Source organism: Rhinolophus sinicus, chromosome 18, assembly GCF_057876585.1.
Source record: "Rhinolophus sinicus isolate RSI-liver-muscle chromosome 18, RSI-T2T, whole genome shotgun sequence".
Classification (NCBI taxonomy): domain Eukaryota; kingdom Metazoa; phylum Chordata; class Mammalia; order Chiroptera; family Rhinolophidae; genus Rhinolophus; species Rhinolophus sinicus.
Genome location: NC_142518.1, coordinates 112,693,616 through 112,718,727, shown reverse-complemented (window position 1 = coordinate 112,718,727; position 25,112 = coordinate 112,693,616). Strand labels below are relative to the sequence as shown.

At 38.5% G+C, this 25,112-nt stretch overlaps 1 protein-coding gene across 3 annotated transcripts in view; it reads left to right on the top strand.

Annotated features, from left to right (window-relative positions):
* EDA2R (ectodysplasin A2 receptor) overlaps positions 1 to 22,936 on the top strand; it is a 49,369-nt gene extending 26,433 nt beyond the window's left edge. For 2 of the 3 annotated variants that reach the window (XM_019718930.3, XM_088794831.1), the window contains exons 4-8: positions 15,081 to 15,259; positions 16,129 to 16,214; positions 17,842 to 18,003; positions 20,777 to 21,169; positions 22,802 to 22,936. In XM_019718930.3, the coding sequence (XP_019574489.3) occupies positions 15,081 to 15,259; positions 16,129 to 16,214; positions 17,842 to 18,003; positions 20,777 to 21,159 (810 nt within the window). In that variant the 3' untranslated portion in view covers positions 21,160 to 21,169; positions 22,802 to 22,936. The remainder of the gene's footprint in view (positions 1 to 15,080; positions 15,260 to 16,128; positions 16,215 to 17,841; positions 18,004 to 20,776; positions 21,170 to 22,801) is intronic. The other variant, XM_088794832.1, reaches the window with a different exon arrangement.
* Positions 22,937 to 25,112: the final 2,176 nt, after the last annotated feature.

Below are 25,112 nucleotides of genomic sequence, written 5' to 3'. Positions count from 1 at the left end.
ATTTTTTTAGGGTTCCATCTTGACTTATTTGTAGTGGTTTTGTATAGTTTTCTTAGAGGTCATTCTGGGTATTACAATACACACATACATGTGCCTTCACACTTCGCTGATAGCAACATTTTACCATTTTGAGAACTTTACTTCCATTAATGTTTCTTTACTTTCTGCACTTTTAAATACTATTCTCTTGATTATCAGATAATGTGGTGATTTTTCTTTTAATCATTAAACATGATTTATAAAACTCATGAGGACAGTTTGTTAAATATAGCCCATTATTTTTACTATCCCAGTGTCTTGTATTCCTTCTTGATGCTCCAAAGTTCTTTCATCCTTTTATCATTTCTTTTCTGTTTGTAATGCTCTTTCTGTTTGAAAATCTCTCTTTAGCCATTGCTAAAGGATAGATCTCTATTACGAAAAAATTCCTTTAGTTTTCCTTTGCCTTAGAATGTCTTTATTTCCTGTTCATCTCTGAAGTATAATTTCACCGGATATAGAATTTGCACTTGTGACAATTCTTTTTTTTATTAGTATTTCAAAAATGTTGGCCACTTCCTTCTGATTTCTATCCCTTCAGATAGAAACCCACTGTCATTTTAATTGGTGTTGTCTTTAGGTAATGTCATTTCTTTCTGGCTATTTCCAATAATTGTTTCATTGCCTTTGGTTTTCATAAGTTTCATTATAATGTATATTGGTTTACATTTCTTTGAATTTATTCTACTTGGGATTTGCTCATCCTCTTGTGTCTGTAGGCCTTTGGCAAACTGTGAAATTTTCAGCCTTTATTTCTTTGAAAAAATTTTCAGAGATATATTCTTTTCTTTTTCTTTTAGTGAGACTCTGACGATATAAATATTTGATCTTTTATTATTATCCCACAGCTCCATATGGCTTTATTCATTTTATTTTCAATCTATTTTCTCACTGTTGTTCAGACTGGATAGATTCTATTGTTCTGTCCTCAAGTTCACTGATTCTGTCATCTGTCATCTCCTCTCTACTGTTGAGCCCTTTGAGTGAATTTTTTTTATTTGTTTTATTTTATTTTTATAATTTCGATCTGAAATTGTATATCCTTGTAACTTCTATTTTTTTGCTGAGATTTTCTAATTTATCTTGTTTCAAGATAAGTTGTAATTGGTTTTTGAAACATTTTATGATGGCTGCTTTAAAATATTTGTCACGTGATTTAAACATATTGTTCATCTAAGTGTTGCTGTCAGTTGATTGCCTTTTCTCATTCATGTTGTTATTTTCCTGATTCTTGTTATGACAGGAGATTTTTATTTTTATATCTTAGACATTTTGTCAATTATTTTAGGTGATTCAGGATTCTATTTAAATCTTTTATTTTAGCAGGCAGTCACCTGTTTAGGTTTAGTACACAGGTTCTGGCCTACTATTTTGAGTGTGGTTCTAATGACAATTTTTAGGACCTTTGTGGTATGATTTGGATCTGTGTGGTTTATCTGGTGCTGCCATGGCTCTCACTCCTGTGTGCTGGTGCTGCCTGAGGGGTGGAAGGAATTGTCCTGGGCCAGGTCACTGGTGCATCTAAATTGAATTGGAAGGAAGTCTCTGAGTTGTGGAGAGGAAGTGTACTTCCCAGCCCAGACTGCTTGTTGTGGTAGGATGCTCCTTGCCAGTGCACCATAGTCACCTGTCTCTAAGTGTGGGATTAGAGTCTCAGACTCATAGGACAAAGAAGCTTCTTGGGCTGGGCATTTGTTGATCTTCCTTGCTGGTACCCCCTACAACCTGGTGTCTCTGGTTGTGGATGCGGAGTCTCAGGGCCTCAAGGAAGAGGCTTCCCAGGCTGGGCCACTTGCTGTGACATAACCATTTGTACCTCAGTTTGCTTATTTTCAAACATAGATGATAATGCGTAACTTATAGAGTTTTACAAAGAGTAAATAAGAATGTAAGTTCATGAGGGCAGGAATTTTGGTCTGATTGACTCAATTATTTAGTCACAACATCCAGAATAGTTGCTCAATAATTATTTTCTGAAATAATGAACTAATGAGTAAAATAAAGAGAAGTGCCTGACACATGTTTGATTCTCAAAAATGCAAGCAGTTAGTTCCCATTGTTCTCTTCTCCAGCAAGTGAACAAGTGAGGAGTCAGGCTCAGGTCCTGGCCTCTAATTCCAATACTCTTGATAATTTAAAAACAAATTGCCTCCTATGAGAACAATGCCTAATGTTCATTGAGGACTTACTATGTGCCAGGCATGATGACAGCATGTTACAGAGAGAGAGAGAGAGAGAGAGAGAGAGAGAGAGAGAGAGAGAGAGAGATTGATTCTCTCATTCGTTTTATATTATTTTGTTTCATTTAATTTTTGTGGATGGCTTTATTTCAATTTGGTATTATTTTATAATTATGTGAAATACTTACATTCTTCCAAAGTCAAATTTATAAAACAAAGCATATTCAAAAATTCTAACTTCTATCCTCATAGCATCTAACCTATTCCTTCCTTCCCCTTGTAGGTAATTCCCCTCCTGACCATGTTTTAAATGCTTAGTTTTATGGTATATCGTTCTTTTTTTCCTTTTGTAATATAAGCAGGTATATGTGAGTGTATGTGTATATATACTTGAACCAAGATTACCCCTACTTTTAAGATAAATGATAACATGCTCTTCTCTACTTTAGTTTTTCCACTTAACAATATGTCCAGGAGATCATTCCATTGTATTATGTATAGATAGCCCTCATTTCTTTTTACATCTGCAAAATACTCCATCATATATCTCCCACAGTTTATTCAACCAGTCTCCTCTTGATGGACAATTTTGCTATTACAAATAGTGCTGCAGTGAGTAACCTCATGTGCCCGCACAGCCAGGAGGGCTCGTCCTGAGGGCGAGGGGCGAGGAGATTGAGAAAAGACGCAGAGACAGGAAAGCTGCAATTGGGAGGTCCACCGACCACGGATGGCAGAGCAGTGGCACAGTCTTTATTTCACACACAGTTTATATACAGTCTTAGAGCAGTTGTCTATACAAACAAGTATTAGCAGAACAAGCAGGTATCAGTAGAACATTCTGTTTTGTGTATTGGCAAGTTTGTATGTCTGTGGCTGCATTAGTGTTACCTTGTACTTTCTGGGAAGATGTTGAGGCAAAGCTTCCCATGGGAATGACCTTGCAGGCTGCAAGGCCCTTGTCAGCTCACAGCCTGCTCCCTACACTCATGCATGTACCTTTTCGTATTTTTGTCGTTGTAATGTGGGATAGATTTCTAAAGATATGATTGCTGGGTTAAACAGTGAATGCTTATGTAATTTTGTTAGATATTGCCAAATTTCCCTCTACAAGGTCTGTACTGCTGTATATCACCTCCAACAATATACCTGTTCCCCACAGTCTTACCAACAGAGCATGCTTTCAAACTTTTGGATTTTTGCCAATCTAATAGGTTAAAAATGATACTTCAATATAGTTTTATATTTCATTTCCCTCATTATGAGTGAGATTGAGTATCTTTCATCTGGTTAAGACCCATTAATGTTTCTTTTTCTATGAAGTGTGGGTTTAGTGTTCTATAGTGTTGCTTTCTAAAAAAAAATTACCAGTTCTATATATTAGGAATATTAATCTTTATTCTGTGATATAAGATGCATCATATTTACCCCAGTTTGTCATTAGTCCTTTGATTTTGCTTATGAATCTTTTACCCTGTAAAACTTTTTAAACATGTTTTATGGAAGTAAATTAATCTATCTTTCCCTTATTGTTTTGGACTTTGAGTATAGTTAAGAAAGATTTCTCTACACCCAGAATAAAACGGAATTCACCTATGCATTTTTTCAGTAGGTTTTCATTTTTTTATATTTGAAATCTTCTATCCATTTAGAATGTATTCTGGTGCATAGTGTGAGAAATGGACCATATTTTATTGTTTTTCACATGGCTATCCAGTTATCCAGCATGACCCATTGAAAAGGCCAGCTTTTCCCCATTGATTTGAGATGTTCCTTTATTCATTTGGTCAGCTCATTTAATCTTAACAGATCTTTGATGTACGTAGCATTATCTCCGATCTGATTGACAAGAAAATTCAAGCCCACTTAGTTTCCTGAGGTCACATGGCTTGTCACAGTGGTAGAGATGTACATTAAAGCTAGGTCGCCTTGACCCTGGAAACAGGGATTTGTATCACTACAGTGTATTTTCTATCACTTTGATCTTTAGTCCACCCTATAAAACAGATATGGCATCTGTCACCATCCCAGTGCTGCATATAAAGTAGCAGAGGCTCCAAAAATCCATTGCCGTACCCCCAAAACCCAGATTTTGAGTAGAATGGCCAGCACTCATGTCAGGTACGCCCCACCACCACCACCACCAATGAGGCCTTTCAGATCTCTGGTATCCAGCAGAGAGTTGGGTTTTGGTAGATGAGATCATTCCAAATGGGGCTGTAAGGCATTTACTAAGGCAAAAAAGGGCAAGCAAAGGCATAGAATGGCTGGAATCTTTAGTAGCCGGCTGATGCTCTCTTTTATTAACCTCTTGGAAAGTGTAGCTTATCTGGTATTGCTTCATTTAGTTCCTCTAACAGATAAATGCTAAAAATTTAGTAATTATTAAAGATCAAAGGTTTATTACTCACTCTAGTAAACTCCAATCAGTGGTGGGGAGTGTGAAGATTCTTCTCTGTCCTTTAAGGACCCAGACTTATGGAGGGTCTGTCATTTTCCTAACAGTTTTATTGAAATATAACTAACATAGCATATACTTAACCTATTTAAAATACATAATTCAATTGGTTTTGGTACACTGAATTATTAATTTTAAAAACTGTAGTAAAATATAAAACATAAAATTTTGCTATTTTAACCATTTTTAATATGCAATTCAGTGGCACCGATCACATTTACAATGTGAAACCATCACCTCTATCTAATCCTAAGACCTTTTTATCACCCCAAACAGGAGCTCTGTATCCGTAAAGCAACGTCTCCCTCAATCACTCTTGCCGCAGCCTCTGGTAATCTCAATTATACTTTCTGTCTATGAGTTTGCTTAGCCTATATATTTCATCTAAGTGGAATCATGCAATATTTTTTCCATTTGTGTCTGGTTTATTGCACTTAGCATAATGTTTTCAATGTTCATTTCTATTGTAGCATGTATCAGAACTTCATTCCTTTTTATGGTTGAACAATACTCCATTGAATGTACATACTGTATCCATTCATCTATTGATGGACACTTGGATTGTTTCCACCTTTGGACGGTTGTGAGTAATGAACATTGGTGTACAAGTATCTATTTGAATCCCTGCTTCCACACTTTCAGGTACATAACTAGGAGTGGAATAGTTGGGTTATATGGTAGTTCTATGTTTAGCTATTTAAGGAATGGCCAAACTGTATTACTCAATATCTTATACCATTTTACATTTCTAGCAATAATGCTCAAGGATACCAAGTCCTAAACATCCTCACCAACATTTATTTTTTTATTTTTTTTTTATTTTTTAAAGCCATTTGAGTTTCAGGTACAACATAGTGATTAGACAGTTATATGAATTATGAAGTGATCAACCCGGTAACTCTAGTAGCCATCTGACATTATATAGTTATGACAATATTACCTGAAACTAACATAATGTGAACTGTAATTGAAAAAAATTAAACATATTTAGAAATTAAAAAATAAAAATAAAAAGCCATTCTATAAGCCATTCTAATAGGTGTGAATTGGTATGTCATTGTGGTTTTGATTTGCATGTCCCTAATGAGTAATGATGCTGAGCATCTTTTCATGTGCTTATGGGCCATTTGTATATCTTCTTTGGATAAATTTCTATTTGACTCTGTCTATTTTTTAATTCGGTTGCTTGTTTTAGATCTTTATATATTTTGGATATTAAACACTTATAAGACATTATTTACAAATATATTCTCCCATTTTGTGGATTTCTTTTTATTCTTTACAAATATATTCTCATATTCTGTGGATTTCTTTTTATTCTTGATTATGTCCTTTTATGCACACAAGTTTTTATTTTTTATCAAGTCCAATATATCTATTTTTTCTTTTGTTGCTTGTGCTTTTGGTGCCATCACTAAAAATCCTTTGCCAAATTCAAGGTCATTAAGATTTACTCCTATGTTTTCTTCTAAGAGTTTTATGATTTTAACTCTTAAAATCATTTAGGCCGCTTATTTATTTTGACTTCATATTTTGCCTGTAGAAATCCAGTTGTCCCAGCACTGTTTGTCAAAGAGACTGTTCTTTTGTCATTGAATGGGCTTGGAACCCTTGCCAATGTATGGGTTTACTCCTGGACTCTCAATTCTTTTCCATTGGTCTGTATATCCAATATACTAGTACCACACTTTTTTGATTAATGTAGCTTAATAGTAATTTTTGAAATACATTTTTTTCTTGTTTTTCAACATTGTTTTGGCTATTTGAGGCCCCTTGTAATTCCCTATGAATTGGGGATCAGATTTTCAATTTCTGTATGGATGGAATTTCAACAGGGATTCTGTTGAATCTATACACAACTTTCAGTAGCATTGACATCTTAGCAATATTATGTCTTCCTAAACATGAACACAGAATGTCTTTCCATTAATTATGTCATATTTAATTCCTTTCAGAAAGATTTTGTACTTTTTAATGTACAATTTTCTCACATCCTTGTTTAAATGTGTTCCTAGGTACTTTATTCATTTCAATGCTATGAAATATAATTGTGTGTGTGTGTGTGTGTGTGTTATTTATTGTCCAGTTTTATTATAATGTCAATTAGAAAAAGTCTTTTTATTTAAGTATAGTTGCTATACAATCTTGTACTGGGTGTATTAGTTTCAGGTATACAATATAGTGATTCAACATTTTTATACCTTACTATGGGATCACCCTACTAATTCTAGTAATCATCTGTCACTGTACAAACTTATCACAATTGCTTTTTAAATTTTTTTTATTGTTTTTTGCTGTCATATAGAAACACAGCTGATTTCTGTGTGTTGGTCTTATACCCTGCAACTTTTATGAATTCATTATGTATGACTTTGCTATGGCTGCTATAACAAAATACCACAGATTGGGTGAATCAAATAACAGAAATGTATTTTCTCACAGTTCTTGAAGTTAGAATTCTCAAATCAAAGTCTAGGCAGGTTTGGTGTCTTCTGTTTCTCTCTTGGCTTGTAGGTGTCTGCCTTCTTGCTGTGTGTTCACACGGTCATTTCTCTATGTCTGTGTCTGGTATCTCTCTCTCTCCCTGTATGTCTAATCTCTTTTCTAAGGACACCAGGCGTATTGCATTAGGCTCACCCTAACTACCCCATTTTAACTTTGTTGTCTTTTTAAAGGCCTTGTCTCCAAAACAAAGTCATATTCTGAGATACCAGGAGTTACGACTTCAACATATGAATTTGGGAGTGGGACACAATTCAGCCTATAACATTTTGTTAGCTCTAGTAGCTTTTGTGTGAGAATTTAGGGTTTTCTATATGTAGCATCATGTGATCTGCAAATATAGTTTTGTTTCTTCATTTCCAATTGGGATGCATTTTAGTTATTTTCCTTCACTTCATAATAGCTCTGTCTAGGACTTCCTGTACAACGTTGAATTGCAGTGGTAAAGGTGGCCATCCTTTTCTCGTTCCTGATCATAGGGGGAGGGTATCAGTCTTTTACTATTAAGTATGTTAGATATGGGTTTTTCATACGTGTCTTTTTTTAATGTTGAGGAAGTTCCCTTTTATTCCTAGTATTCTGAACGTTTTTATGATGAAATGATGTTGGATTTTGACAAAAGCCTTTTCTTTGGCAATTGCGATGATCATTTTTTCCCTTCATTCTATTAATGAGCTTTATTACATTGATTGATTTTCTTAAGTTAAATCACCCTTGCATTTCTGTGATAAATCTCACTTGGTGTATAATCTTTTTACTGTTCTGTAGGATTCACTATGCTAATATTTTTTTGAGGATTTTACATGAATATTCATAAGGGATATTGCTGTGTAATTTCCTTTTCCTGTGATAAAACGAGTTAGGAAGTATTCCCTCTTCTTTAATTTTTTGGAAGATTTTGAGAAAGATTAGTGTTAATTATTTAAATGTTTGGAGGAATTCATCAGTGAAGCCATCTGGTCCTGGACTTTTCTTTATTGAGAGGTTTATGATTACTGATTCAATCTCTTTACGTCTTATAGGTCTGTTGATGTTATCTATTTCTTCTTGAATCACTTTAGGTAATTGGTGGATTTCTAAGAATTTGTGCATTTCATATCTTATTTAATTTGTTGGTGTGTAATTGTTCATAAAATTATTTTATAATCCTTTTATTTAATTTCTGTGATGTTGGTAGTAATATCCTCATTTTCATTTCTAATTTTAGTTATTTGCATCTTCTTTCAGAGCTTTTTTTCTTTGTCAGTATAGCTAAAAGATTGCCTATTTTGTTGATCTTTACAAAGAGAAACTTTTTATTTCATGTATTCTATTGTTTTTATACTCTCTCTCCATTCTAATCTTTATCATTTCCTTTATTTTACTATCTTTGGGTTTAGTTTGTTTCTCTTTTCTAGTTCCTAAAGGTATAAAGTTAGATTACTGATTTGAGATCTTTTTTCTTTTTTTTTCCCTTTCTTCCACCTCCCCACCCCCTACTCCGGTTCCAGCCATTGTTTCTCAGTCTAGTTGTGTAGGACGCAGCTCCCTGGACCATGGAATTTTGAGCCTTGCGCTACCCCGGGCTGAGGCAGTCGGTCACTGGTCGCCAGTCAGCTGCTCACAGCAGCTCACAGCAGCTCTCACTGGCTGCCAGCCACTCATGCTGGCCACTGGCCACTCATGGCAGCACATGGCATCTCACACTAACCTCTGGTTGCTCAGAGCAGCCCAGCTCCGGGGACAGCGGTTGTTCACAGCCTTAGCTGTAGAGGGTGCAGCTCACTGGCCCACGTGGGAATCGAACCAGTGACTTTGGCACTAGAAGCACGGCCCTCCAACCACCTGAGCCACAGGGCTGGCCCTTTTCTCTTTTTTAATGTAGGTATTTACAACTATACAACTTTTCTGTATTCCATAAATTTTGGTGTGTTGTGTTTTTATTTTAATTGATCTCTAAGTAATTTCTAGTTTTCCTTGTAATTTTTTCTTTGACCAATTGGTTGTTTAAGAGCATAGTATATAATTTCCACATATTTGTACATTTTGCAGTTTTCCTTCTGTTATTGATTTATAGTTTCATTCTCTTATGGTCAGAAAAGACAGTGTATTATTTTAGTCTTTTAAAATTAATTGAGACTTGCTTTGTAACCTGACATATAGTCTATCCTGTAGAATGTTCCATGTGCTATTGAGAAGAATGTGTGTTCTTCTTTTGCTGGGTATAGTGCAGTTTGAATTGATACCAACTTAACCTCAGTGTCAGTTAGGTTTAGTTGGTTTGTGGTGTTTTCAAAGCCCTCTATATTCATTGTTGATCTCTCTAAATATTTAAACCATTATTGAAAGTGGTGTATTGAAGTCTACAGATAGTTTCATAAAACTGCTGTTGCTCACTTAAATTCTGCCAAGGCTTGCTTCATAGATTTGGGGGCTCTGTTATTAGTATATAAGTTTTCATACTCGTTATATTTTCTTGATGTATTAACCCTTTATTAATATATAATGTCCTTTATTAATATATAATGTCCTTCCTTGTCTCTTGTAGAAGTTTTTTTTTTGTTTGTTTGTTTGTTTTTAGATTTTTTATTGGGGAAGGGGAACAGGACTTTATTGGGGAACAGTGTGTACTTCCAGACCTTTTTTTTTTTTTTTCCAAGTCAAGTTGTTGTCCTTTCAGTCTTAGTTGTGGAGGGCGCAGCTCAGCTCCAGGTCCAGTTGCCGTTTTCTAGTTGCAGGGGGCACAGCCCACCAACCCTTGCGGGAGTCGAACCAGCAACCTTGTGGTTGAGAGCCCGTGCTCCAACCAACTGAGCCATCCAGGAGCTCAGCGGCAGCTCAGCTCAAGGTGCCGTGTTCAATCTTAGTTGCAGGGGGCGGAGCCCACCATCTCTTGCAGGACTTGAGGGATTCAACTGGCAACCTTGTGGTTGAGAGCCCACTGGCCCATGTGGGAATCGAACCGGCAGCCTTCGGAGTTAGGAGCATGGAGCTCTAACCACCTGAACCACCGGGCCGGCCCTCTTGTAGAAGTTTTTAAAGACTATTTTGTGTGACATCAGTATAGACACCCCAAGTCTCTTTTCACCACACATGGAATATGTTTTTCATCCTTTCACTTTCAACCTATTTGTGTCTTTAGATCTAAAGTGAATCTCTTGTGGATAGCATATAAGTGGATCATGTTTTGTTTTGTTTTGTTTTTAATCTAGTCTCCCAATCTGCCTTTGGAGAGTTTAATCAATTGGTGTGAAGAGTAATACTATAAGAGAGTACTTCTGACATTTTGTTATTTGTTGTATGTATGCTTTATACCATTTTCTGTCCCTTATTTTCAACATCATTGCATTTTTTGGTGATAGTTGATTTTTTTTTCATTGAGAAATTTTAATTCTCTTATTTCTTTTATGTATATTTTTAGATAATTTCTATAGGGTTACCATGTGGCTTCCACTTAACATTCTAAATTTTTTTTATGGCACTGTCAAAAATGATTTAATCTATTGTCTGTGTCTATGAGTTTCTGTTTCTCATTTGTTTGTCTTGCCAGAGGGTAAGGGGGGTGGGGGGTGGGAGATGAGGGTAAGGGGGATCGAATATATGGTGATGGAAGGAGAACTGACTCTGGGTTATGAACACACAATGGGATTTATAGATGATGTAATACAGAATTGTACACCTGAAATCTATGTAATTTTACTAACAATTGTCACCCCAATAAATTTAATAAAATAAAATAAAATAAATGATTTAATAATGTTTCACTTATTTTTTTTAAATTTACTGGGGTGACAATTGTTAGTAAAATTACATAGATTTCAGGTGTACAATTTTGTATTACATCATCTATAAATCCCATTGTGTGTTCACCACCCAGAGTCAGTTCTCCTTCCATCACCATATATTTGATCCCCCTTACCCTCATCTCCCACCCCCCACCCCTCTTACCCTCTGGTAACCACTAAACTATTGTCTGTGTCTATAAATTTTAACAATGCAGTTTGAATTGCTACCAATTTCACTTCAATAGCATACAATAACTCTACTCTTATATGGCTTCATCTCACCTTCCTTTATGTTATTGTTGTCACTTTTATTATCTTAATCATTGTGTGCCCAAAAACAGATTTATAATTATTCTTTTATTTTTAAAATCATACAGGAAATAACAGGTGGAGTTAAAAACCAAAAATGCAATCATGCTGCCTTCTATGTTTGTCCATATATTTACCTTTACCAGGGATATTTATTTCTTTGTATGGCATTGATTTACTACTATCTAGTATCCTTTGATTTTAACCTGAAAATTCTCTTTAGTATTTCTTGTATTACAGGTATAGTGGTATCAAACTCCCTCTGTTTTTGTTTATCTAGGAATGTTTTCATTTCTCCCTCATTTTTGAAGGATACTTTTACTGGATATATTATAGAATTATTGGTTAACAATTTATTTATTTTGACACTTAAATATGTCATCTTATTGCCTTCTAGCCTCCACAGTTTCTGAAGAGAAATCAACTTTTAATCTTATTAAGGATTATTTGTACTTAACAAGTTGTTTCCCTCTTGCTGCTTCAAGATATTATTTTTGTCTTCAGTTATCCATGTTTTGTTTATAATATGTTTTAGTATGGATCTCTGAGTTTTTCCTGCTTGAAATTCGTTGAGCATTGTGGATGTGTTCGTTTATGTCTTTCATCAAATGTGGGAAATTTTCAGTATTATTTCTTCAAATATTCTTTCTTCTCCTCCATTTTTCTCTTTTCCCTCTTGGATTCCTATAATGCATATGTTACTCTATATTACAACCTCTTAGGTTTTGTTTACTTTCTTCATCATCTTTTGTTTTTATCCTCTTTATAATTTCAAGTGTCCTGCCTTCAACTTTGCTCATTCTTTCTTCTTCCTGCTCAGGTCTGCTATTGAACAAGTCTAGTGAATTTTTTCATTTGTTATTTTATTTTTGAGCTCCAGTATTTATGTTTGGTTTCTTTTTACAACTTTTTTCTTTACTGATATTCCCATTATATTCATACATTTATTTCCTGATTTTTTTTTTTTTAGTTTTTTGTCCATGTTTTTCTTTGAACATACTTTTTTTTACCTGTTTTCTTTATTATTATCATTATTATTATTATTATTATTATTATTAGTTTCAGGTGTACAAAACAAGTAATAGACATTTATACCCCTCACAAAGTGATAATCCCCTCCCCCAATCTACTATCCCTCTGACATCACACACAGCCGTTACATTTCCACTGTGTCTGTTCCTTATATTGCACTCCACTTCTTGTGAATGAATATATATATATATATATATATATATATATATAATTATAGTTGACATTCATTATTATTCAGCTTTAGCTTCAGGTGTACAGTGCAGTGATCAAGCATCTACACCATCCCTGAAGTGGTCTCCCTAATAAGACAAGTGTGAACATATTTAAGACAGTACTTTTAGTCTGTCTAGTAAGTTCAATGTCTGCACTTCCTCAGGAACAGTTTCGGTCAATTGTATTTGTTCCTTTAAAATGAGACGTACATTCCTGTTCCTTTGTATGTCTTGTGATTTTGGTGTTGCTGTTGTTGAAAACTGGTCATTTTTTAAATTATAATGTGGTAACTCTGGAAATCAGATTTTCTCCCTTGTCCACATTTAGTTTTTTTCTTCTTTATTTGTTAAAAGCCATAGTAGTCTATTTCTGTAGGTATTTTTCCAAAATATATTTTTGTAAAGACTGTATTCCTTGCCACACATGGTCACTGAAATCTGTGTTCATTTAGATTATGTTCACTTAATATTTTGACAGAGATTTCCTTGAGTGCCAGGAGTTTAAAAAAGCCAACAACATCAGCAACCAAAAAAAGAGAGAGGAAAAGAAAACCACACACACCCCTCCAAGTCTTTGCAGATTGGTTCTGTACTGAAACCCTCCTTCAACACTGAGCCAAATTTACACTTAGTCTATGGATCATCCAATGTGTAAGCTTTGGGTCTTTTCCAGTCTTTTCTGAGCATGTGTTTTGCTCTAGGCGTATGTGTGCCTTTCTGAATCCCCCTATATGTATTGGTGCTTTTAAATGTCCTAATTTCCAAAAGAATCGCCCCCAGCTATAGCTCCCAGAATTAGGCAGTGTATTGTATGTTTTCACCCATAATTTGTTGCCCCAGGCATCTATGGTTTGTTAAGTTTGCTTTGTAACATTTTAAAACAAACGCCCACCCCTTTTTCAGTCTGCATTCTGCATTGAGTGAAACACAGGTGATCTCATTGTATCATTCCTTTAGGTAGCCCCCAGACAGGTTAAAACAGACATGCGCAACCATTTGTGAATAAGTTTTGCTCAGCTCACTCTGAAACTAGGCATAAGGGCCTCAAACTAGTAACACAGGTTGATGCCACTTCAAGATTACCTCCACTTTAGGACTGGTGCTGCTTTGGGGAGAGGGCTATGGTAAGGGCAAGTAAAAATGCCAAAAAACCTTTCCTATTATTTTCAAGTTGCCTTTTTCTTGATTCAACATTTGCTTCATTTCTGTAACCCTTGACTGTTTCCAAGAGTTCTGACAACGTTGATTCTGACAGTTTCTGCTTGCTTTTCGGTGTTTCTGTGAGGAAATTAAAACTTGGAGCTGCCACCTCCTCCATTGTCTTGATGTCCTCTGTCATTTTTAATACATTGATTTCCGCAGCATCCTGGGTGTCCCTATGCACCGTAAAATCAAAGTATAAAGAAAATTAAGTATATTTTACATATAAAATAAAGTATAAAGCAAATAAAAACCAGGCATTTTGTGAGGGCCAGATCTAGGAGAGGCATACATAATTTTATTCCATTGGCTAGAAATTAGGCACGTGGGTCTACCTGACTGCAGTGGGATCAGGGAATGCTGGCTATGGTAGGCACAGGTTTAAAGGAGAATGAGTTTGGTGAACAACGAATCAGTTTCTGACACAACTACTAAATAGCTAATATCCATTGATAACTAAAATTGTGTCTTTGAGAAAAAGCTATAATATATCCGGCGGGAGCCTTGCTCCTAGCTTAGAATTTCAGAGCTGGAAGAATATTTAGAAACCATCTATTTCAATCTCCTCTGATACCCATAAGTGGAGAGGGGCTGGCCGGAGCCACCCTGAGTCAAGAGCCAGCTGGATTACTCGTCTCTCCACTATACCATTGGCATTCAAACATTTTTGACCATTACCAAGAGTAAGAAATATATTTTTCATTACAATCCAGCATATATTTACATATATTTTATCTGTAAAAGATTTACAAAACATTACTGAGGTAGGTAGTGATTAAAGCTATTTGTCAAATATTTCCAGCTCCCCACCTTCTGGCACATTGTAGAATTGCACTTTCTTTTACTTTTGTAATTACTAATGATCAGGTGATATGTGTGGTCAGGATATGTAAGCAAAGTGAAATAGGAAGAGCCAGTGCACAGTTTACAATGTTCCCTTTTCCCTGATGCTCCAATCATGGCAGCACAAAGATGAAGCCTCTGTCACCCTGGGTAATCCAATGAGGAAAATATAATGCCCAGCCCCCAGTAAACCTGTGGTAGGCAAATAGTGTGAATGAGAAAGAAACGTTTGTTACTTTAAGGCACTGAGATTTGAAGTTTGCTTTTTGCCATAGCATAACATATCCTACGCTGACTGATATAAATACCTAGCTTTCGTATATGCTATGTATACACTCCGGTATTTGATACCATTGTTTTATTTTGTCCTATTTGAATTTTCAGTGCTGGTTGCAACCTACTAAATTGATTTCATGACTTGGTAATGGGTTGCAACTTGCAGTTTGTAAAACACTACTCTGTACAATGTCTACTTGTCCCATATCTGATACTCTCTCCAAGTTCCTGTAAAGCAGTGTTAGTAACTCCCATTTCTCTGCAGGATTGTGGGTATGGAGAGGGTGGAGATGCATACTGCACAGCCTGCCCTCCCCGCAGATACAAAAGCAGCTGGGGCCACCATAGATGTCAGATTTGCATCACCTGTGCTGTCATCAATCGTGTCCAGAAAACCAACTGCACAGCTACCTCTAATGCTGTCTGTGGGGACTGTCTGCCCAGGTGAGCCCACTTTATGAAGCCAAGCTCTTCTGGGCCTTCTCTAGGCCTTGGAGTTCTCTCTCAACCTTATCTCTCACAGCCTACTTGAGATATTCTAACTCTATATCATGATGAGTTTAAACTCCTGTGAGGAAGAAGCAGTGTCTTCCCAAGATGCTCCTATAAAGTGCCTAGCACATAGTCAGCCACAGATGAGTACTTAGCAGCTTTATTGTCATGCTGGCATGCTTACCCCAGGCCCAAGATTCAAGGCAAATCTCACTGTAAACCTAAAAGAGAGTAGCACTGCAAAATGTCAGACAGAAAAAGCAGAGACCCATATGATTTCACTGATATGTGGTATATAAACCAAAAACAAAAGAACAAGACAAACAAATGAGAAACAAAAACTTACAGACACAGACAATAGTTTAGTGGTTACCAGAGGGTAAAGGGGGGTGGGAGATGAGAGTAAGGGGGATTAAATATATGGTGATGGAAGGAGAACTGACTCTGGGTGGTGGTGGACATACAATGGGATTTATAGATGATGTAATACAGAATTGTACACCTGAAATCTATGTAATTTCATTAACAATTATCACCCCAATAAATTTTAAAAAAAGAGAGTAGCACTGTCAAAGCAGTGCTCCCCTCTTTTGTGAGACTAGTTTCCCTTTTGACTATAGGGTGTGGTGAGTGGGGGAAGAGTTAGAGTGTCTGGGACTCTGAGTCAGAATCAGACATAGAGGCAGAGAACTCACGGGGTGTGGTGGTGAGTGTTGGCTTCCAGGAGAGCAAGACTCTTAGAAGCTGCCTATGGTCTCAGGAAGGACCTGTCCAAGGGCATTGATTGATCACCTTGCCATCCCTTATTGCTCTGACCACAGGTTCTACCAAAAGACACGCATTGGAGGTGTGCAGGATCAAGAGTGCATCCCGTGCACGAAGCAGACCCCCACTTCTGAGGTTCAATGTGTGTATCCAATTCGCTTCTCATTTTTCCTCCCCAACCCATTGGGTGGTAGCAAGACAGGGTAGTAAAGACTTACCCCCTCATACTCCTTTCTGTGGAGTAGATTGGCAAGGGAATCAGATTTGAATCCTGGTTTCACAATGTATTATCTGTGCAACCCTCTGCAAATCATTGAAATGTATTGAACCTCATTTCTCTCATCTGAAAAAAAAGTACTAAGTCTGACAATCATTGTGTTTCATACCTTATGGGATGGTTCTGTAGGCCTAATGAAATAATAGATGTAGAAAACACCTTATAAATTATAACGTGTGTACTTGTGGATGGTGATGATGATGACGATGATGCTATGAGGTTTATAGGAGTCCCTAATGGTTAGAACTAGTAAAAGTCTCACTGAAATACTACGATCTAGTCTATACCTATTTCACTGCCCATTTATCTGTCTGTCTGTCATTTTTATTGATCTACTATCTATATATCTACTCATGTATTCTTTTTAAATTATTGGTGTCTTTTAAATCCTAAAATATTTCAAATATGTAGAAATAAATGCAGGAAATATAAAAACAAAAATGATCAGTTACACATCACCCATAATTAATAAATCTGGACATTTTGCATATTTGCTTTAGATTTAAAAAAAAAAACAAAAAACGAAGATTCCACAGGTTTAATGGAATTCCTTTTTTCATCCTGAGTTCCATTCTTTTCCTACCTCCCCACAAGTAATCACTATCATGAAATTGCATGTATCTTGTTAGTAGGCTATGCTACAATAACAAACCCACAAATCTCAGTGATATAATATAATAAAAGTTTGTTTTTCACTATACAAAGACCTTCCTTCATCTTGTGACTAAACCATTTAGATCATGTGGCTTCCAGGTTTATGGGACAGGGGAAGAGATGGAGAAGGCATACTGGCTCTTAACTACTTCAGTCTGCAAGTGACACACATTACTTCCACTTCTAGTCCTTAGGCCAGAAGTCCTCTGATGGCCTTACCACAAGGGTATATAGGATGTGCAGGGAACCGTTTGAATCATTGCTGAGCACTGTGACTCTGCCATATTGTCAACCCATGTTTTAACACTTGTATTCTTTCGTGATATATGTATTATGTACATATTCATAGGAAAGACATTCTATTAGTTTATATTTTATAATGTTTTATATAAATGATATCCAGCTATATGCTTTCTCTCCAATTTGCTTTTCCCTCTGCATTATTTATGTTAATCCATCCAGGTGTTTTAAGCGCTATATAATAATATTACATCATAGGGTTATACCATAATTTATTTATCCTGTGCCGTCATCATGAACATGTTAGTTTGTTTCCACTTCTCTAGGTTATATAACTAGATGTGACATGGAAAGACCACAAGATTTGTGCATCTTCAAATAATTGTACTAATTCATACCATACCAGCAGTATATGCCAGTTTCTCTGCTTTGTTCTTGATGCTTTTGCCTGCTCTACAAAGAAGTAAAAGCAGCTTAGCCGCCCTAATTGGGGAAGGCCCTAGGGAAAGGGTGATGGCTTGAGGAAGACCAGGCCTAGTGTCACGGTGACTATTGACTGCCCGCACTGACTGACCTCCCCCACTTTCTTGTCTCACAGGTGCCTTCCAGTTGAGCTTAGTGAAGGCAGATGTACCCACAGTGCCCCCTCAGGAGGCCACACTTGTACTGATGAGCAGTCTGCTCGTGGTGTTTACCCTGGCTTTCTTGGGGCTCTTCATCCTCTACTGCAAGCAGTTCTTCAACACACATTGCCAGCATGGTAAGGGTAGCTGCTTTGCACATTACGTGAATCAGGAACAAGGCTCTGATTAGCAGAATAGATGAATTTTCTGGGGCTGAGAGTTAATAGGCCTTCCACACAGTGCTGGGAAACCCCAGGGGTAGACTATCTTGGGGTGGCAATAGAAAGCATGGGACTTCAGAGATGACTGAGGCTATTGGAACCTGCTTCATTAAGGTACAGGGATTCATAAAGGAACACAGCACAATGGGGAAATCCTTGGGAAAGGAATCTGCAGGCTTAGGTTCACTGTGTAACTTTAAACAAGTCATCTAGCTTATTTGGGCCTCTTTTTCCCCTAATCTTTAAAATGATAGATTGTGTTGGATTAGTTGGTTTCTAAGTTCTTTTCCCATTTTTTCATTTCTACTAATAGGTACAGATTCGGGAACATGTCAGGAATTAAGGAAGGCTAGATGGATTTGAGATATGAGTAATAAAAGTGGGTGAGGTCTTGCATAACTGTATTTAGTATAGTAATAATCCAGATATGGGTAACTAAGAACCCAGTGTCCAGTGGAGTTGGCAAACTTAGACTTTTTTCCCCCCAACAATAATGATTTTCAAAGAGGTCTGGCCCAGTCCCTAGGCGATGGCCATGTGAAATTCTAGAAGGTCATACTGAAGTCGGGAACAACATTGTGATCTGTTTTCAGCACACCTCCAGCTATCAGCCAAGAATGTGAGACAGAATGTCCATGTCACTAAGGGCAAAGATGGGAGAGGTGGAATGGTGGCTGGCCAGAACCAGGCAAGGTGTTAGAACTCCACCCAAGAGTACTGAGTTTCAGTACAGCTTAAGTGCCATCAGGGAACTGAAAGCTAGGCAGAAACACCAAAACAGGAACAGAGGCTAGTGAATGATGTTGATTTAGTAAGGAAGAGGGAGGATAAAGTTTCCTAGATACAGGGATGCTCAGGACTCCTCCTCAGCCCACTAGATACACAACTTTTACCTGTCTCTATTGGTATAAGAAGATCCCTGTTATATAGACCTACCTTGCTGATTTTGACTATAGGGCCTGCCAAATGATCTTCAAATAGCCTAACAGTATGTTTCACTGTACCCCGGCTTAACTGGAGATGAATCTAGCATTTCATGGGCTTCAAGGACACAAGACTTTTATGTACTAATGAGCAGTCCCTTCATGACTTTTATCAAACTCTCTACTTCTCTCTCCTCTACTCTTTGGAATATTGTGGTTCCGACTTTGGAGGTCAGTTTCTCAGATAAATGCTATTGCCCAGTCCTTGGGCATGGGTGTGAAACACGGGCAATGAAGCATTTGAGCCCCAGGGCACAGAAAGATAAGGCACCATCTGAGAGCTGCCTGTCTCCCTCTTCTTGATTCAGAAGAGGAGAAATGGATAACCCTTATATGGTTTTCCTCTGTTCTCAAGATAATAATGTAGTACGCTTTTTTGGGGATATGAGAGCAGACAGCTCCCTCAGGGTCTCCATAGGGGAAAGAGGGTTAGACATTTTCTCATTTGAGGAAGGTGTTTATCAGGAGTCACTGACTTACATGCATACTGGAGTTGTATAGGCAAGATTAGTGCATGAAGTAGATCCAATGTAAGGAGCAATAGAAAGGAGAAGGGACTGTGTGAAAGTGAAGAGTTCATCTCCTCTCAAATGGAGACTCTACTGCTCAGCTCCAACTGTTCATTATCATGTGGGAATATTCAGTGTTTCAAGACCTGGATTTTCAAGAGAAGCCAAAAATCTGGATTTTTGTATGAAATCATTTTAAGCTCTGGGAATGAGTTATAAAAAAAAAAGTTTTAAAAACCACACACAAAGCCACAAGCACAATGTGGAAGTCAAGCAAACACACATCCCGTAGGCTCTTAGTTTTAAGTTGACGTCGAATCAGACTTAGGCGTGAAGAATGTATTTACTATTCTATCACTGTGGTAACAAATTACCACAAATCTGATGGCTTAAAATAACACCCATTTATCATCTCACCATTTCCATAGAGCAGAAGTTTTGTAGGCTCAGCTGAATCTCTGCTTAGAGTTTCAAAAGGTGAAATCAAGGTGTTGGAAGGGCTGTATTTCTTTCTGGAAGCTCCAGGGTACAATCCGTTTCCTTGATCACTAAGGAACATGGACGAATTCAGTTCCTTGCCTTTATATGGCTGAGGTCCCATTTCCTTGCTGTCAGCTGAGCATCATTCCCAATTTCTAGAGACCACCCACATTCTTTGGCTCATCACCCTGTTTCATTTTCAAAACTAACAATGGTGGGTTGAGTCCTTATGATGACATATCTCTCTAACACTCTCTCTGATTCTTCTGCCTCTCTCTTCCACTTTTAAGGACACATGCAATTACATTGGGACCACTTGGATAATCCATGGTAATCTGTCTATTTTAAGGTCCATAATCATAATTTTCTCTGCAGAGTGCTTTTTACCATATAACATAACATATACACAAGCATAACACCAGAAGATGAAGATGATTTGGGTTGGGTGTTGAAACCCTACTTCCCACAAAGGGTTTCTCTTTCTCTGGAGACATTAACTCTTTTCCCTGCTTCACCACCAGGTAGCCTCAATATGATACCTCAATGTAAGTGTGTTTCTCAACTGTGTCACCTCAGCCTGGTGCTAGGTGCCCTGGTCCCCAGGGAGGGGAAGGGGAGCACTAGCTCCCAGAACCTTCCTTATCTTGTACTCAGGACCAGGTGCCCTGCTGAGAGAAGCCTCTGCCTTTGGGTGACCCAGTGGCTTTCTGCTTCGAGTTGCAGGAGGTTCGCTGCAGTTTGAGGCTGACGAGGCAGCGGAGGAGGAATCTCTCTTCCCCATGCCACCTGGCCAGGAGACCAGTCCTGAGTCCCCACTGAGTGAAAGCATCTTTGAGACCCAGCCACTTAACCCCATCCTGGATGACGACAGCAGCTCGACTCGTGGCTTCCCCACCCAAGAGTCTTTTACCATGGCCTCCTGCGCCTCAGAGAGCCACTCCCAGTGGGTCCACACTCCCATCGAATGCACAGAGCTGGACCTGCAAAAGTTTTCCAGCTCTGCCTCCAATACTGGAGCTGAGACCCTGGGGGGGAACACAGCTGAAAGCTCTGGAGACAGGCTGGAACTCAATGTGCCCTTTGAAGTCCCCAGCCCTTAACTCTACTGAGGTGAGCTGGAAAGGTGGGGAAGAAGGACTAGAAATTGGGGACCACCCCCAAGGAATCCTGTGGAGTAATGTTATTCAGTAGGGCTAGCAGTAGAGGAACAGGAAGCTAGGAACACTGATGGATGGAAGGGCAACAGTGGTGATGCTAATCTTTTGAGCCAGTCAGAAATCACATTTCTGGGCCTCCACTTGTCAAGGAAGTAGCTAGGTTGACATGACACCAGGCTCACTATCTCAGCCTTTGGCAAGCTCTCTCAGTGCCCCACTATCTACTAATTAGTTATTCAGTTATATCCCCTTGTGTGTACAAGCCCCATGGCCCAGTAGTAAAATACACAGGCCTTGGCATCTGAGAGCCCTATGTTTCAAAACTATCTCCATTCATTAATAGCTATGTGAACATTGTGTAAATCCCTTTACCTCTCTGAGCCTCAGGCCCTTCATCTGGAAAGTCTGGAAAGCACCTCTCACCTCTTAAGTTCTTGTGAGGGTTGAATGAGAAATGCATGTGCAAGTGCCTTTTACAATATCTGATGCATTAGAGGTATTGAAACCATGTTAGTTTCTCTTTCCTTCTGTCACCCTCAGTCACAATTTACACACCCCTTCATGTCCCCTACTCATTGTATCTTTTTTTTTAATTAAATTTATTGGGGTGACAATTGTTAGTAAAATTACATAGATTTCAGGTGTACAATTCTGTATTACATCTTTATAATATCCCTTTATGGTAAGCAGGTCAAGGTTTATTAGCCTCATTTTGTAGAGGCAGGAACTGAGACACAGAGAGAGAAAGTGATTTGCTCAAAGTCACAGTCCCAGAGCAAATCAGTGGCAGAACTGGGCTGCAACCCAGGTTTGGGAACTCTAATCCAGAGCTTGTCCAACTCTATCAATGCGACTATTCCATAGCAAGTGTTGCTTTCTCAAAGGCTTAAGGAGTGTGAGGCAGCAGGGTGGGTAATTTCCTACTTTTCAACTAACCAACTACCTTTCACCATCCATTTCTGTATTTCTCCAGCTGAGGTATTGTCCAGGTCCCTCAATCACACCCCCTCCCTACACCCTACCTCGGAAAATGTGAGCATATGTAGATGAAAGCCAAGACAGCTATTAAAACAGTCAGCCTAGATACCTTCAAGGTCACCTAGTCCATCTTACCCTCCAAGTCCTCCAATCCATGCTTGAGTCCCTTTTATAATATTACCACCAAATTTTATGTAATCCTTGCGGACACACTTGCAGTGTCAGTGAGCTCACTATTGCCCAATGTGTACTGAAACTCTGACTGGTGAATTTGAGCTCAATGTAAAGAAAAACTTTGTCTCCCTATAGTACTCACCAGTGGGTCCTGGCTCTGTTCCTTGGGCTGCACAGACCTCATCTGCTTCCCCTGCCTTGTGATAGCCTTGAAGAAGTCTGAAGATAGCATCTCCTCTCTGGAAAGTACCACTTTTGGTTCCTGTAAAGTATGTGGAGCTTAGAACTGAACCCAGTTTCATGAGGAATGGTCTCACCAGTGTAGAATAGGGTAAAACTATCATTGGCCGAAACCATTTTTTGAGGGATGGAGAGAATAGGGAGCTAGTGAGATTGCCCCACAGGTTTCTAACTTGCTCTGCTCTCTCCCTAGGTCTCTTGGGCTCTTGGCAGCCTTGCCCTGTCATTCTCCCTGGACTCTTCTGCCTTGTTCTTATACCACAGAAGCAGCAGGGGCCTGGGATGTTGTGTCCACAACAGCCAGTACTCTACAAATGGGACACATCCTATCCCATCCCACCAGAGAATTGATTCTTCACTATTTTCCTAAGACTGACCTGTGTCATTTCTTGCTTCACTATTCTAGCTAGCCTGGAGAGCTGGATTCCGCAGCCCTGGGGCTACCAGACATGTTCCTAGTTCAGCTCGATTATAGAGAAGAGGGGAGTGGATGACAATGAATGGGGTAGAATTTTACTGCCTGCATCTTTGATCGGGTGGACCTGAAAAAATGGCCTCTCAGTACTCTATTGATATATCTACCTAGCACTTCAGGGACAAAATCAAACCCTCCCCGCTTTAGATCCTCTGCACTGCTCCCTTCCCTAACACACACACACACACACACACACACACACACACACACACACACACACACACCTTGGGTGAGGAGTGACACCTCTATTCTCTGTTCATCTCATAGATATGCATGACTGTGACAGCTCTGGACCTAGCCCGTTTGCCAGGGTCTTCCTCCCCACATAATAGGTCTGTACCCTTCTTTAGTGGGGAGTCAACTCAGTGTCTTTTTAATCTTTTAAATGGTACTTTCTAAAGTTCCTTTCATTTTTATTTCTTTTCTACTATTGCCTCTTTTGTACCTCCTTTTTTCCTGGTCTTCTGAAGCCTAAGGTTGAATTTCTAGATCCCTAGGGCCAAACTGAGAGCTCAGAGCTTTGGTCTTTGTGGTTACAGTGAAGTTCCTGGGATCTATGAGGGGGACACTCAGGACCTAAGGTTTCCAATGAGGCCTGACCCTAAGGACAGCTCAGAGAACATTGGTGCTTTCTTGGTTTAGAGAAAAAACAATCAATTTCTAATCCTTCACCACCAGTTTTATATGCTTCTCAGAAAGAAATGGAACGTCTTTCTCCATGACTGATGGCACAGAGAACCTCAAGGCTCAGAATGTGGACATCATGGATTGTTTTTAAGTCTACCTTATCTCCATAATGGGCCACTTGGGCTGATGCCCACTCCCTCCCAGTGGGTCAGATTTGGAAGGAAAATGTGCTCAGTTGAGTGGAGTAACTGTCTTCTTTGTTTTGGAGCAGCCTATATAGTCCAGAATATCGGATGTGACTTAATTTGTAATAATCAAGATTGGAAATAGGGCTCTGTTATCTTGGTATGGGAAAGCTGGAATTTACTACATATATGGTACTGCACTTTACAGTTTGCAATGTGCATTCGCAGCCATTATTTCATTGGGTCTTTACACAGACCCTAAGGTGGGTAAGGTATGGATTAGAATCCCCAGTTTATAGGTGAGGAAACTGAGGCCCAGAGATGGAAAGTAACTGGCCTTGCTTAGTGATGGAGGGGTAAATAGCAAGGTTAGGGGGCTCTCCAATATCTTGAAATCTTCATTTTCTGTAAGATAGTGTTTTGGAATAGGAGTATTTTGGTTTTCTGGCATATCTGTTCCAGAAAACAGCTCTCTTTGGTAGTAAAAACGGTGGAGAGACAAGTAAGGCCCTTATACCTGGATGTACTGGGGGTGCCAAAAAAATGTATACAAGTGGACACTTTGGTCAGTGTTGCTCAAGCAGTAGTTTGCCCTAATCAGAAGTGTCTGGATCCTGATGGTAACCACTTTGAGCATCTCTTGTAATTGCAGAAGTCAAACGTGACCTGTATTCATCTTTTGTTATTGGTATATATTGAATATTACAATTTAAATACAGTTTTCCATCCTTAAAATGTGTATACAGTTTTTGGCACCCTCTGTAAATGAGGTAATCGCTTTTCCCACCATACCACACCTATCCTCTTCCCTGCCCAGTAGCTCCCCCACCCCACCATTCAAGGAGCCAGGATGTACATTCTCTGCCAGGGCTGACCCCAGTGGGAAGCTAAGAGACTTTTTATTCAGCACTGACCCTGAAGAGGTAAAAAAGAAGGGCTTCAGACAAGACTCTTTCCACCTGTCTGTCTTATCTCCTTTTGCTCCTGGGGTGTGAAGAGAAGAGATAAAAGCTGGAGCCTGTAGGAACATCCATCCTACTTGCCCCCCCCCCCGCCCCACATTTCTCAGTTCAATTTAAGAGTCTCTGATCTTAGTATAGAGACTTTAACTTTATGTGGAGGTTGGAGGGGGCCAATTATACCACCTTTAAAAGCCTCCCCTAGGTAGATGGCAGATCTTTGAGCAAATCTGTCAGTCATAACATTTCAGTGATTTA